General features: G+C 32.2%; 1 protein-coding gene across 1 annotated transcript; it reads left to right on the forward strand.

Annotated features, from left to right (window-relative positions):
* Positions 1–6,043: 6,043 nt before the first annotated feature.
* Positions 6,044–11,360, forward strand: LOC147410262 (GDSL esterase/lipase 1-like). Its single transcript, XM_086433361.1, has 5 exons — positions 6,044–6,333; positions 7,247–7,365; positions 7,952–8,182; positions 8,919–9,168; positions 11,042–11,360. The coding sequence occupies exons 1-5, from the start codon at positions 6,066–6,068 to the stop codon at positions 11,266–11,268; spliced, it is 1,095 nt and encodes a 364-aa protein (XP_086289487.1). The 5' UTR covers positions 6,044–6,065; the 3' UTR covers positions 11,269–11,360.
* Positions 11,361–15,684: the final 4,324 nt, after the last annotated feature.

Genomic DNA, 15,684 nt, shown 5'->3' on the forward strand with positions numbered 1-15,684 from the left:
TATAAATGATTTAAGGTATTATTTTGTTTCAAAATTAAGGCATGTTGTATAAAGTTCTTCAACTTTTCATATAAATTAGCGATTGGAACTTAAACGGCGCTATCTCTTCTAAAAATTTATTATTTTAAACAAGACAAATTTTTATTTTTGAAAAAAAAAAAATCATTAACTTATATCTTTAGTATAACAAATTATAACTAAGTTAGTAATTTTGTAGATAATATGTTAAATTTTTTAAGAGAAAAAAATTGAAACCAATGGGTACCCGTGTTTTTTTTTTTTTTTTTTTTTTTTGCAATTCTGATTCTACTTTCATTTATTTTGGAATCAGACCTAGAACTGACAAGAACCGGAACCGAATTAAATATAATGGTTATGGTTCTTTGCTCCTTAGGAATTGAACCGGAACCGACCCGTTAACACCCTTAGTTACATGTTACGGATAATTTTGTGCTAAGTTGATAGCATAATGCCACATGTATTAAAAATGAAAGAGTGGTTGGAAATTGGGGAGAAATTTTTTGGGCAATTTTGAATGCTTGGATTCTACTTGCTTTTTCAATACATGTGGCATCACGTCATTGGTTCATCAATTTAGCACATTATTTTCCTAACAACAAATCTCTATTCTTGTGGGTAGAAGGGGATTGACAAATGAGAATCTTCTTTTCCTATCCCACATTTTTCAAGAGATATGTTAGAGAGTAGAAAAGTAATAACCTTATCCATTTGACAATATATTTCTTCATTAATTAGTTGTTCTATAATAATATGAGGTCAACCCCCCTTACTTTCGTTGACTTGATCAAACCGTTAAGTAAGTTTGATTAATTTACGGTCTATAGTTTGAATACCAAATTACCCTTATAGCATTTAAATTACTTAAATGACCTTTGTCTAATCTAGACTATTCGATTAAAAGGTAAAACCCTAACTTCATATTCTTTAAGAAGCTGAAGTTTGACTTTTTTCCATTATCGCACCTATTGAAGATAGGGTTATTGTTGGATTGGTATCATGATTATTTTGGTTATATTCGTTAAAGTCATTGTTTCAAAACCTATCATTAATGCTTTGATTTTGATTTTGATTTTGATTTTGATTTTGGTTAGATCAAATTAGAGATTTCATATTTCGTACAATAGGCGGAGGTTTCGATTCATGGTGAGCTTTTTTATTATTTTAACATTAAGGCTTAAGTTTTTATGAAGAAATTAAATCAAAATTTTGTTTTTGTTCTTTCTTTGCAAGGGGTAGAACTAACATTCATATTTACAGGAGAGGTTGTTACTTAATTCATTTTCTTCATTGTTTCATTTTTGTCCCTCAAATTTTTTTTCCCCAGTATTTTCCATGTGAAGATTTTGAGCATTGCGGGTGAAAGAATGTTTTTGCGTTGGGATGAACATGTTGAAATTGGGTTGAAAAATACGAAATTTGGTTGATAATGAGGAAAATAATGAGATTTAGCTTCAAAACAACAATATGTAGGTTTAGAACGATGAGAAATAGAAGTGAGAACGATTAGGGTTCTTATAACTGTCATGTTTAGACCGATTAGATCAAACACATTTAGGTTATTTAAATCAAAGGACATTTTTGTAAGCTCAACACATGAGGGTATTTTCTATATTTTACCATCTCTATTAAGAGACTGACGTTTTATTAACAGTTTGACCAAGTAAACAGTACAAAAGGGGTAGACCTCATCTGCATTTCATGTGTAACACTAATATCACCCATTTTGTAGGGGGAGGGGGGTTACTAAAATACCCAGTAATATTTGATATAATAATATATGAAAGGGTTACCAACCATTTTCTTTTTTTAATTTGAAAATTGAATTTTTTTTTCCAAAGAAATTTCCATCTCTTTCACTTATTTATTTATTTGTATTGCAGCAGAATATGCAAAGTTGCCATTGATTCCTCCACCGTATCATAAACTTGGAGTTGAATTTATTAATTGGGGCAACTTCGCATCTACTGGAGCAAGATCTCTTATTGAACAAATCAAGGTTTCGTACATTCTTCTGATGTAAAATAGACATCCAATGAAGCAAGAAATTATTACTATCAATCGTTTCTACATTGTATCATAGTCAGTCCCACTTATCTAAATTTCCACGTGAAACCCTCTTAGGGCCTACTAACCCATGAATTTAAATCTCCAAATAAAAATCCTATAAGGGCTATTGGTAAAATTATAATTTTAGGAGAGAGCTGTTAATGGCACCTCAACTTTTACTTATTAAACCCCAATTTAAAATATAGAAAACAAGTGAATGGTTGGGAATAAGTAAAAGTTGCGGTGCCAATAGTTGTTATTATTGAAGAAGAATAAAAAAAAAATTCAATAAAGGTCATTGTTGTGAATTTAAATGGTTTTAATGAAAAAATCATATTTTTTCTTTTAAAAGAAAAGAAAATAACAATCAAGAAATATCATAATACAAAGGACACTCTATAAACATAGAAGTAGACAAAAACAATTCGAAGAACACAGATTTGAAGAAAAATTGGTAGAATCAAGCACAAATAACACATTCCTCCGTGTGTGTACACACACACAGATCATATCTAAATCAAAGAACACGAAATCATTAAACTTGACTTCTAAAATTCACTAAATTAATAAAAAAATAATATATAGAACCAGCTCAAATAACACTTTGATTTATTTGAATACATAAGCAAAGATCAGATCAAAGAAATCTAAACAACAATCTCAAAATATCGAACAATCTGAAATATTAATAAGATTACTCTAAAATAAATTCAAAGTTTGTCTTATTTCATTTTATTTACATATGATATTTGTAAAAGTAAATTGAATAAGAAATTTGGTGTGTCTACTTAAGGAAAAAGAGGTGTGAAATAGTAAGTACAGTTTGATTTGACCCCAATAGTAGAAGCACCATCAGAAAATATGGGATCATTACTATAAAAGAAAATAGAAAAACAAAATCTAGTTTAAATATTAATTTCCAAATTCATTAAAGCTAGATCTACCTAAATATACCAAAAAAAAAAAAAATCATAGTCAAATTCAAGATTTCTTCAAAATCAAATAAAAGCCTTATTATTTTATTTTTTTTCCAAACAAATACTTAGTCAACCAAAGAGCCATCCCCAATGGCATTGCAAGAGAGAATCAAAACCAAGTCTTCCTTGAATTTAGCAATGTTTTATCCTCTTTTGAGATAGTACACTAAAATGTCAAGAATCCAATGTTTATCTCCAAATTTAGCTAAACCCCATTAAAGATCAAGTCTCATCTTGAATAAAAAATTGACAATTGATTTGACTAGATAGGTGGCAAAAAGGAAAGAAAAATAGCCTTTGTCTTGTATTTCTAGATTTTTCTTTGGTAAATCTAAAGAAATTTACAAATTTGACTAAAAAACAAAGATTTTGAATATTAGAAAAACATGTGAGAGTCCATGGTTTTAAAACGCAGTATCTCATTGAGATGGTTTCAATATCAAAATAGGTTGATATGGCCGAGATTTATAAAATATCAAACAAATCATCTTGGATCTCGAATGAGTTAATGAGGTTGGTGATTAATATGCTACTATCACCTCCCCCGCCCCTCTGTATTTCTTAAAAAAAGTTCCCACCTTTCATTACCCCTTTCTTCTCTTCTTCCTTGTGTTTGCTGCCAACCTTCCCATGATACCCTATCTCTCTCTCTTTTCTTATCTATGATTAGTAACTATTTATTTGGTTTTTAGATGTTTTTCATTCAAACTTGAAACCAAATCACGGGACTCTATTTTTCTACCTCGAAAGTTAATGGCTCTACCTCTAACAGAAACACTACCAACAATAGCAAAAGCAATCGGAAAGAGAACACCAACTCTTTTTTAACAACAACAAACTTAGAAGGATTCATAGAAGCTGTAGCAATAGAGACGTAGTTTTCGTTTGTTTTACAAATGATCATAATCAATCACAACAACACATACAAAGAGAATTTTAAAAACAAGAAAAATAAAATACTGTTTGGAGAGAGTTTGAACTCTTTAATGGCGGATTCGATCGAAGATGACGAGAGAAGAAACCACAAACAAGTGAGAGACAATAGAGAAAAATCTTCAAAAACACTTAAGAGGATGTCGAAATTTTCTGTTGCCGTGTGATTTTTACTGAGTTTCATTCACTTATTGATGGTCGAGAGATTCGACTAATTTTTCTGAACAAATCAACAACTAAAAAAGAGTTGTTAACTGTACCAAACCCTGAAGTTCCAAAAAAAGAATGTGTTTGGCAAGAATTTAGCCTTCACACGACTTTTTCAAACGCAATATATGACTTTTCCAAAGGACTTATACTGCTTTTGAAAAAGTCATGTGAAGGCTAAATTCCTACTGAACACGTTCCTTTTTTGGAACTTCAGTGTTTATTATAGTTAACAACTCTTTTTAGTTGTCGATTCGTTTAAAAAAATCAGTTGAATCTCTCGACCATCAATAAGTGAATGAGGCTCAGTAAAAATCACATGACAACAAAAAAAATTTGGCATCATCTCGGTGTTTTTGAAAATTTTTCTTCATTGTCTCTCGCTTGTTCGTGGTTTCCACTATCGTCATCTTCGATCGAATCCGCCATTAAAGAGTTCAAATTTTCTCCAAAAAGTATTTTATTTTTCTTGTTTTTAGAATTTTTTGTGTACGTGTTGTTGTGCTTACTTAAGGTCCTTTGTAAAACAAACGAAAACTACGTCTCTGTTACTACAACTTTTATGAATCCCTCTATTTTTGTTGTTGTTGCTGAAGAAGAGTTAGTGTTCTCTTTCCGATTGCTTTTGCTATTGTTGGTGATGTTTCTGTTGGAGGCAGAGCCCATAAACCTTCGAGGTAGAAAAACAGAGTCCCATGATTTGATTTCAAATTTGAACAAAAAACATCTAAAACCAAATAAATAGTTACTAATAGATAAAAAGATATATATAGGGTTTCATGGGAAGGCTGGAAGCAAACACAAGGAAGAAGAAAAGAAAAAGGTGATGAAAGGTGGGAACTTTTTTGAAGAAATACAAAGAGACGGGGGAAGTGATGGTAGCATATTAATCGCCTACCTCATTAACTCGTTCGAGATCCAAGATGACTCAATTGTTATTTTGTAAATCTTTGCCATATCAACCTATTTTGATATCGAAACCATCTCAACAAGATACTACGTTTTAAAACCATGGACTCTTACATGGTTTTCTAATTTTTAAAATCTTTGTCTGTTTAGTCAAATCTGTAAATTTCTTTAGATTTACCAAAGAAAAATCTAGACATACAAGACAAAGGCTGCTTTTTTGTCTTTTTTGCCACCTATTTAGTCTAATCGATTGTCAATTTTTTATTCAAAATCAGACTTGATCTTCAATGGATTTTAGCTAAATTTGGAGATAAACATTGGATTCTTGATATTTTGGTGAATTTGTCTCAAAAGATAACAAAAAAATTGCTAGATTCAAAGAAGATTTGGGTTTTGATTCTCTATTGCAATGACATTGGGGATGGCTCTTTGGTTGACTAGGACCCCGTTTGATTCAACTTTTTGAATCTACTATCAAAATCTGCTATCAGAAGTTGAAACACTAAAAAGCTTGTTTGATAGAACTTTGTAGAAGTGTTGTGCTATTTACTAGAATCTGGTAATTATTGTTTGATATAGCTTCTAGAATCTGTCGTATGAGGGTAGAATGACCAGAATACCCTTAAGGTTGAAAGAACACTTAAAATATATCAAAAATTATCAGAATACCCCTATAAATATATAATTACACTAAATATATATAAATATAATAAAATTATATAAAATATTAAAAAAATAATTCTATTAATTTTAAATATTTATAATTCCACGAATTCAATTCATGAAATGGCAATGCACCATTGAATAGGGTATGATATATATATATATTTATTTGATCATCCAAGTGGATTTGTGAATCATGAGTTGAATCTTTGAACATCCGAGTCGAATGGGGTTTCGAGTTTTAGAAAAATCTATATATATATAATTATTGAACAAACTCTGAGAGAGAGAGAGAGGTTCATAAATATAATGGCAATTAAGTTAAGTTACAACCTTTTGTTGTTGTATGTTTTGCATCTCTATGCAATCCTTCTAATCCCAACAACAGCAACTACCGGAGAACCGGAAAAACCGGTGGCCTTCTTCATCTTTGGGGACTCAGTTTTAGACCCTGGAAACAACGTCTACATCAACACTACCAACGATTACCAGGCAAATATCTGGCCGTACGGTGAAACATACTTCAAGTACCCCACTGGACGAGCTTCTGATGGTCGTCTTATCTGTGATTTCATTGGTAAGATTAACATGCACATGTAAATTGTGATGTTTATAATCATTAGTGTTTGATATTGTTGTTGATATAGATATGATCTTTATAATCCAGGAAGATGGATAATCTTTCTTTCAGTCAAGAGACTGCAACATCAATTAATTGTTTAATTAGATCTGATTTTCAAAAGAAAAAAAAATTGACAAAAAACCTGTTTTCTTTTTCATGATCCAAGACCTTGAAAATGGACGGTCACTGGACCTCCAAGTTTCAATAAATTTAAGTGTTGTAAGTTTTTTGTGTGGCTGATTGACGTGGCATTCTGATAATCGTCCTTAAGCGCTAAAGATAAAAAAGTGGCTACAGAGATCCCGCTTCACTATGATCGCACCTCAACACCACAAAAGTTTTTCAGCGTGTAAATAATAAGTCACGAAGACAACCCAACGGCACGACTCTCTCTTTTTATCACAAAAAATGGAGGATGAAAATTATGTGCTAGAGAATGCTCTTTTCTATCCCATAATTTTTAGAGTTGTTACCCCCCGCCCCCGCCCCCGCCCCCCCCCATACACCTCCGTACGGCCCCATCATAGAACCATTGATCAATTGTATCGAAATATATGAAAAAAAAATATTTAGAATTATGCATATCCCGAGGCAAATGATCTACGATTCTGTCATGAGGGCGTCAGAAGCTCATTACACTAATTTTTAATAGATATGTTAGAGAGTAGAAAAATAATAATCTTTTCTGATTGATAATATTTCTCATTAATTAGTTGTGCTATTATGATATTTGATATAGTCAATTCTAAAATTATATTAAATTGTGAAAGAAGTGCTACCAACAATATTCATTATTTTTTAAATTTGAAAAAAAAAAAAAATTGAAATCATCTTTTTCACTTAAAATCATTTTCTTTTTTTATTGTAGCTGAATATGCAAAGTTGCCGTTGATTCCACCGTATAATAAACCTGGAGTTGAATTTAGTGATGGGGCCAATTTCGCATCTGGTGGAGCAGGAGCTCTTGTTGAAACTCATCAAGGATTTGTATGTACCATTTTCATACCAAAATTATATCCAATGACGCTAGACATTATTATTATCAATCGCTTCTACACTGTATCATAGCCCATCATCCCACTTGTATTGGGCCCACTGATACTATTAATTTGAATCTCCCAATCATCATTTTAACCATCTCGCAGTATTGGCCTTGTGGCCATGTTTGAACCGCGCTAAGTCAGGGTTAGGCTGGGTTGTGACTAACGCGATACTAATTGGGCTTCCAAACCTACTGTCTACAATCCTAACCTAGCCCATATAAATGGTCGAGCAGAGCCAAATAAAATCATCTGTCCGATCCCCAAACCCCACCCAAGTTGCAAGTAATGGAACCTATTTAACAACAGATTCTTATGTATAAGCCCGGCCCAAGTTACAAGTTTTCCCGTCTATAATTTTCTTTTATATACTCCTAAACATTTAACCTACAAATTTCAAATTCATTAATCAACATGAACTTTATAAGGACCTTTTTTTGTTTTAATTATATATATATATATATATATATTATATAATATATATATATATAATATATATATATATATAATATATATATATATATTTTTTTCAGGTAATCGATCTACATGCACAGCTAAGGAACTTCAAGAAGGTAGAGAGTTGGTTGACACAAAAATTAGGTCATGTTGAAGCCAAGAAAACCATATCAAGAGCTGTTTATTTGTTTAGTATTGGAAGCAATGATTACTTGACCCCTTGGTTAGGGAACTCAAAAGTACTAGAGTACTACTCCCATACAAAATATGTAGGCATGGTGATTGGCAACTTGACCACTGTAATCAAAGTAAGTACTTTTACTCTCGTACCAAAGCACAAAAAGCTATTTGCTCGAATTATATGCAGTATTTGTGAGTACTTTTTTTTATTCTCTTCTAATGTTATTAAAGTTGAATCATAAGCTTGATCTCACTATATCTCCTACAATTAAATCAATCTCCATTTTTATAGAATATTAAGATTTAAGAAAGATTTTTTTTTTTTTTAACCTTTACATTCAATTCTCATCCTTTACATAGTGGGTTCCCCATGGTATTAACTATTTTTGTTATGTCGGAATCACCTTCTACTAATAGGTCATGATTATTTCTTATCCTTGTGTTTGTGCTCTATTATGATATTCTCTAGAAAACTCTTGACTACGGAATTGGCTTCCAATTCTCATCCATTATATAATGGGTTGACATGATCTTAACTAATTTTGTTATGTTAGAATCGCCATCTACTAATAGGTTATGATTACTTGATGTCCTTGTCCTTGCCTCTATTGTGGGATTCTCTTAACAACTCTCGACCAGGGAGTTGGCTTCAAATTTTATAGAGTCAGGACTAGGTTCACTTGATCAATGTCATTGGGAAGGAATAGAATGCATTTAGTTTTTCTTAGGTACACATGCATATCATGGAGGCGAGATTCTTTGGTCCCATAATGTTAATGTGTTGCATTGATCATTGTGGTTGGTTTGGCTCATCATGTGGTTTTTATGTGTCACTGTTTAATGCTAACATGGTTGGCTTGATAGGAAATTTACAAAAGTGGCGGCCGAAAATTTAGTTTTATTGGCTTGGCACCCTTGGGTTGTCTACCGGCTATGAGAGTACTCGAAACGAAGGGTGACTGCATTAAAGAACCCTCAACACTGGCAAAACTACACAATAAAGCTCTGTCAAACTGCCTCTACAAATTAGAAAATGAGTTACAAGGATTCAAATATTCATATTTCAAAACCTACAACTATATTAGCCAAGCAATGAATCACCCCACGGAATATGGTATGTTATGTCTATAATATATCCTGTCTCATATTTTATAATTCCTTTTGCTCTTTTAGAATTTTTATTAACTTGTAAATTCAGATAATTTATCTAATAGAGTAAACCAAGAAGAGGATTAGAATAACATGAAATTTAGGAAGTTTTGAGGCATGTAGTTTATTATGCTTCCTTATATACACGCCTCCACTCCCCTTAAAAGTGAAGGTGTATTGAGGTTTCTTATAAATCTTCCTTCAATAATGAAACCTCAAATGTTGCTTCAATAAAAGATTTGGCAGTTAATGCAAACAAACATTTTTTATATAAAAGACAATCAATTTTCAATAAAAGATAAAATGGATAGGGGTATTATTGGAAAAAATGTAGTGTTGAATGTTAACGTCCCCATGAGGTCTTGGACGTTAACATACCACCCACTCACTCACACACACACACACACACATATATATATATATATATATATATTCGGCATCTAACATTAGGGAGCCAACTGAATTCTTGTGAGGATGATTTCTATGGTGAGATGATAATCCTCAACAACAAAAAAAAAATCAGCTCAATCTAAAACTTGTAACCCCTTCAAAAATGGTTTAGAAATTGTGAATCATCGATTTTTTACCGAAAATTGGTCAACCACTTTTGATGGACTTGGAAGTTTCAAATTGGGCTGATTTTTTGCGAGGATGATCTTATCACCCTAGATCATCCTCACAAAGAATCAGCTCAATCCAAAACTCTTAAGCCACATAGAACAAGCGCATTAGCTCCTTATATATATATATATATATATATATGGGGTTAGATCATTGACAAATGTAAAAATAATGTCATAATAATAATTTTTCAAAATATGGGTTAGAAGTTTCAAATTGAGCTAATGTTTTGTGAGGATGATCTCTATGATGAGAAGATCATATTAAAAAATCAGTCCAAGCTAAATCTTCTAACCCCATCAAAAGTGATTTAGTAGATCATCAATTTTTTACCAATAATTTGTAAGCCACTTTTGATGGACTAAGAAGTTTCATATTGAACTGATTTTTTATGAGGATGATCTTCTCATCATAGAGACCATCCTCACAAACAATCAACTCAATCCGAAACTTCTAATCCATATTTTGAAAAACATTGTTCTTACATATGTCCCATGATCATATATATATATGAGTCGGGTTCAACATCCAAAGTTTTGACTTATATGGGCTAAAACTTTTGGATTGGAATGATTTTTTGTGAGGATGATCTCCTTACCATGGTGAAATTCCTCACAAAAAATCAACCCATTATATTTGTTGAGGACTGTTTGGATATACATATATATATATATATTCTTGAGTAAAGTAGTTTTGGAAGATAATATAAAGTGGTTTCGTTTTACTACTGTTTATGTTTTAAACTTTTACAAAAGCAAAATAATAATAATAATAATTGATGCATTCAAAAGGGTTCTAATTAACATGTTAAAAACAAAAGTTGGTGTGGAAATCAATCCTTCTAAGTCTATTACCGGACCAAAACATTTGAATATTTTCTCTTCCCAATTGATTAATTTTTTGGGCCTATAGATGTGTATCTTGGTCACTTGGGTCCCAAAAAATATATCTTAATTACATGATAAATTTGATAAAAATAGTGTGATAATATTTTTAATTGTTGAAAATCCATAAGAAATTTGTTTACCATGAAAATTATTTGGACGTGAAATTTTGGATTGTAATCAAATTTTCTTCTCCAAGATAATCAATTTCTTGGAAAAAAAAATTATCAATCGCCTGCAAATTATATATATAAATTAAGAGAAGTAATTTTTCTATAAATTTTCTTAGCAATCAAATCCATCTACTAAAGTTTTTTCTATGTTTGGGTGAAGGTTTGAAGGAAGGAAAAAGTGCATGTTGTGGGACAGGACCATTTAGAGGAATCCCCAGTTGTGGAAGTAAAGAGTATCAATTATGTGATAACCCCAGTGAGTATTTATTTTGGGACGCTGGTCATCCTACAGAAATAGCCTACCAATATATAGCAAAGAAAATGTGGAGTGGGACCCCTAATGTGGTGGGTTCTTACAATCTCAAGTATCTATTTGAGTCGAGTTGATTTTATCAACAAATATACTATTATCGATTTGTTTGTACCACAAGTCGTTTTATCTTATATTATAAATAAATGAAAAATGTTGATTTTTATTATATGCATAGCATTCTTACCTTAAATTTAAGAGTGATTTGGATATACAACTCCAAGTTTTTGTGAATATTTGAGATGTGTTGGTCTTGTAGTATAGATCATTGTAAAATTACCTAAACTCCCTCATCTTCAATTATTCTTTGGTTCAAAACCCCTATGATTTTTCATCCAAAATTTCATTATCTTGAAGTTATTCAATCCCTATGGTAAATTATTTTTATCTATTCAACTTATCTTCAATCCTTTATTTTTCAATCACAAGTTAGATTTTTTTTGTAAAAAACCCTTGATTTTTTTACTACAAAAATTCTATCTTGCCTCAAGGTTTGAAATGAAACTTTTTTTTTTCACTCAAGTGGCTGAAGAAGGCTGATTTTGGGAATAAAACCTAATGATTTTTGACTATATATTGAAGATGATTTTATAAAGCATAATCTGCCGTTCTACCATTTTTAAACTTTAGTACTCAAAAAATTACTATTTTTTTTAATGACATAAAATAAGTATAACCTGTAATCTTTCGAAAGTGATTCATCAAAATGAACTTTTTAAAGGAAATTTTTTTTTTTTTTGTCTTCAAGTAATTAACCTACACACACAACTAGGAACTTCTAGAAGGGAGAGAGTTGACTGATACAAAAATTATGTCATATCGAAATCAAGAAAACCATATCAAGAGTTGTTTATTTGCTTAGCATTGGAAGCAATGGTTACTTAAACCCTTGGTTAACTTACTCCAATGCAATAGATTACTACTTCCAAATAGAATATGTATGAATGGTGATTGGCAACATCACTAATGGAATCAAAGTACGTACTTTCAATGTAATATCAATGCGTTATTTACTCAAACGATGTATAATATTTGTGAGTAATTTTTTATTTCTCCTCCAATGTCACTGAAATTGACCCCTAAGCTTGATCTCACTACACTTTTGACAAATAAGTCGATCTCAATTTTAGTAGAGTAACAAAATTCAAGGAAGATTTTTTTTTCCACCTTTTTCTTCAAATCTCACCACTTATATAGTTGGGTTGACCCTAGTCTAAATTGATTTTTTTCATCTCACAATCACCTTCTACTAACAGGCTATATATGATTACTTAATGTCCTTATGATTTCTCTCTATTCTACCATTCTCAATGTAGACACCCCAATTTGCACGAACCCGTTAGGAAGATCCAAATTTCCTCGAGTTGATTCCGATTTAGAACTCAAGCTCTTTTGACGGACCCACATTGCCACTTGGCATCTTTATTCATGCATACATACATACATACATCATGTCATATAGTTTGCATGCTCAACCTTGTCCCTAACCCGTAACTATTCTCTATTCACCGCTCCATCACCCATACCATAACCAAGCTCCATTTCCTCCTCCAACCTAACCCAAGTCCATATCCTAAATCCAAAGTCAAGCCCATCTAAGCCCAAACCCAAATCCTAACCCAAATCCAAGCCCAACACCAAGCCCACTCCAACTCCATTCTCTCATCCCTACACAAGATGACACATGTTGATACTTCATAAGCTCCCAATACCCAATGTATCATCTAATTGGATGGTCAACTTTCCTTTTGAGAAAACTCAAGAATACCCTTCTCAAAAGGTTTAATCAAACCAAACAAGTTATTTGGTCTTTGGTAATAATCCATAAAGGTGAGAGAACTTTCCATTATACCCTCAAAAGGTGGGAATCTTCAAGTACATAAATGGAATTTTCCCATTGGTCCATTTAAAAATTATACTTCCACCATTGCTTTATTTGTTATTTACAAATGAACCAAGATCTACTTTTCACCTACCACTTCACCTTTACACATGTCATTCTCATATTCATCCTCCCAAAAGTACTTTTGTTCTCCCATTGGCCCATTTCAAAATTATACTTCCACCCTTGCTTTATTTGTTATTTACAAATGAACCAAGATCTACTTTTTACCTACCACTCCACCTTTACACATGTCACTCCCTTATTCACCCTCCCAAAAGTACTTTTGTTCTCTCACCTCTATTTACCAAAAAACCAAGGATCAAAGAATGCTTTTAGGGTTTCTTCACAAATGTCATCTTTACCCTCATACAAATGGAAATTCCAAAAAGAAACAACCTAAACCTCATGTCCATTTTCATTATTTTTAGGGTTGGATCACTTTATCCCCAAAAGTTTTCCAAAAACTCTATAAATACCCTCATTTTCTAAGAACAACTCATGCTCTCAAGCCCCATCTCTCAACCTAAAACTCTACTAAATTCTCTACTCATCTCTCATCTCTCAACCCTCAACTACATCCTTCAACTCTCAAATTCATTACTCAAGCTCAACTTATTTCAAGACTTCCAAAAGGGACAAGGTGGGACAATAGTTATTTATTTATTTTTTAACTTACATCTTCTTCTTCTATCCCTCTCATTTTTTATTTTTAAAAGCCTTTAGGATGTAATAGAGAACCCTCCTTCATCCCGAGTAGATTGAACCTCAACCATAGGCATGGAATGTTTGAGGCTATTTGGTCGAAAGGATGGAGGTTGAAGTCCTTTTTTAACCCATTCTCATATCATGCATCATAATGTACACTATACACACACATCACACATGTTGGCTATGATGAAGAAATGTGTAACTCTCTTGATTGGGTTAAAACACTAAGTTTCTAGCTAAACATGCATGCATTAAGGTTATAAATCTAAGAGAACTCCTTTCATGGAACTTCTCTAAAATTATAAACCAACATTTCAACTCATGCAAAAGTGTATTGACTCCATAGGATACCCTTTCTATAGGATATTCCTTATGTCCACACTAATATTAAATTCTCTTTTAATGAGGTACATACACACTATGTGCACCCACCCACTTCATGCATCTCATGCATTCTACTTGTTATTTTAATCTTTTTCAAAAATGGTCAAATCTAAAGGTAACCACCTTAGGTAGAGAGAATGGGGTGCTTAACACCTTCCCCATTCTCTTACCAAATTCACTTACTTAGATTTTAGATAGACCATACATTTTCCATGATTGAGAGTCACTACAATGCCATAAAAAATGATTTTCAAAAGAATCGATTCAGGTGCCCATTCACACCCATTTACAAAAAAGAATGGTGGTGACTCAAAACAACGTAGCATTGAGGTTCAAAGTTGAACATTCTCATGTCTACACTCAAGATAACTCTCAGCTAGGTAGTTGGCTTCCAATCATATAGAGTCAGGACGTACTAAGTTCAATTGGTCCAGGTCATTAGGTACGATAGAACGCATTTCATTACTTGAGATGTGACATGCATATCATGGAGGCAATATCTTTTGGTCCCATAATTTTAATGTCTTGCATTCACCACTGTGGTTGGTTTGGTTCATCATGTGGTCCTCATGTGTCAATGTTTAATGTTAACATGGTTGGTTTGTCAAGAAATCTACAAGAGTCACACCCAAAAATTTAGTTTTATTGGCTTGACAGCTTTGGGTTCTCTACCAACTATGAGAGTAGTGGCTGCATTAAAGAAGCCCCAACATTGGCAATACTACATAGTAAAGCTCTATCAAAACACCTATACAAACTTGAAAAAGAGCCCAAAATCTACAATTGTATTAGCCAAGCAATGAATCACCCACATAAGATGGTATGTTACATCTATTATATACATTGTCTCATATTTTATCCTTCGTTCTGCTCTTTTAGAATTTTCAATTTACTAATAAATTCAGATAATTTATGTAATGGAGTATAAGGGGAAGAAAGTTTTACCAATATAAAGCATAGAAAATGACCAAACCATCTCAATTTATTGAAGCTACTTTTACATTTGCCCAAATGCATTTGTTTTTGAAAACGTATGTATGCAATCCAAATTGGCCAAGCTTTATACCCATATTATACTTCAATCAGCCTAAACTATAGATTTGGTTGGGTAACCTAGATCCAAGTTTTAGTTGGGCCGACACTTGTGACAATGCAATGTTGTTGAGTCCACATGCCGATACAAATGAATAGACCTTTCCATGAAAGTTAATCTTTAATTTGACTGTTAGGTATGCAAATTAGACCATATTTAAGCTAACAAAAATACAAAACGATATCAAGTGTTGTTTATCTTAGTTATTATTGAAAGTAATTGTTATAGGTCATGATACCAAGGTCTTGAATATTGGAAAATCACATCAAAAAAAAAAAAAAAAAAAGACAACCTGATTGGTGAGTCATAGCCATTATAGGCAAATTAAAAATAAAAATTTGTTAACCAACCAACTACACCAAAAAATCGATCTGTTGGAGTAATGGAGAACTATGAATATAATGGGGCTTAACTGAGGTATGA

Source organism: Akebia trifoliata, chromosome 1, assembly GCF_017979445.1.
Source record: "Akebia trifoliata isolate Shusen 1 chromosome 1, ASM1797944v1, whole genome shotgun sequence".
In the NCBI taxonomy this organism is placed as follows: Eukaryota; Viridiplantae; Streptophyta; class Magnoliopsida; order Ranunculales; family Lardizabalaceae; genus Akebia; species Akebia trifoliata.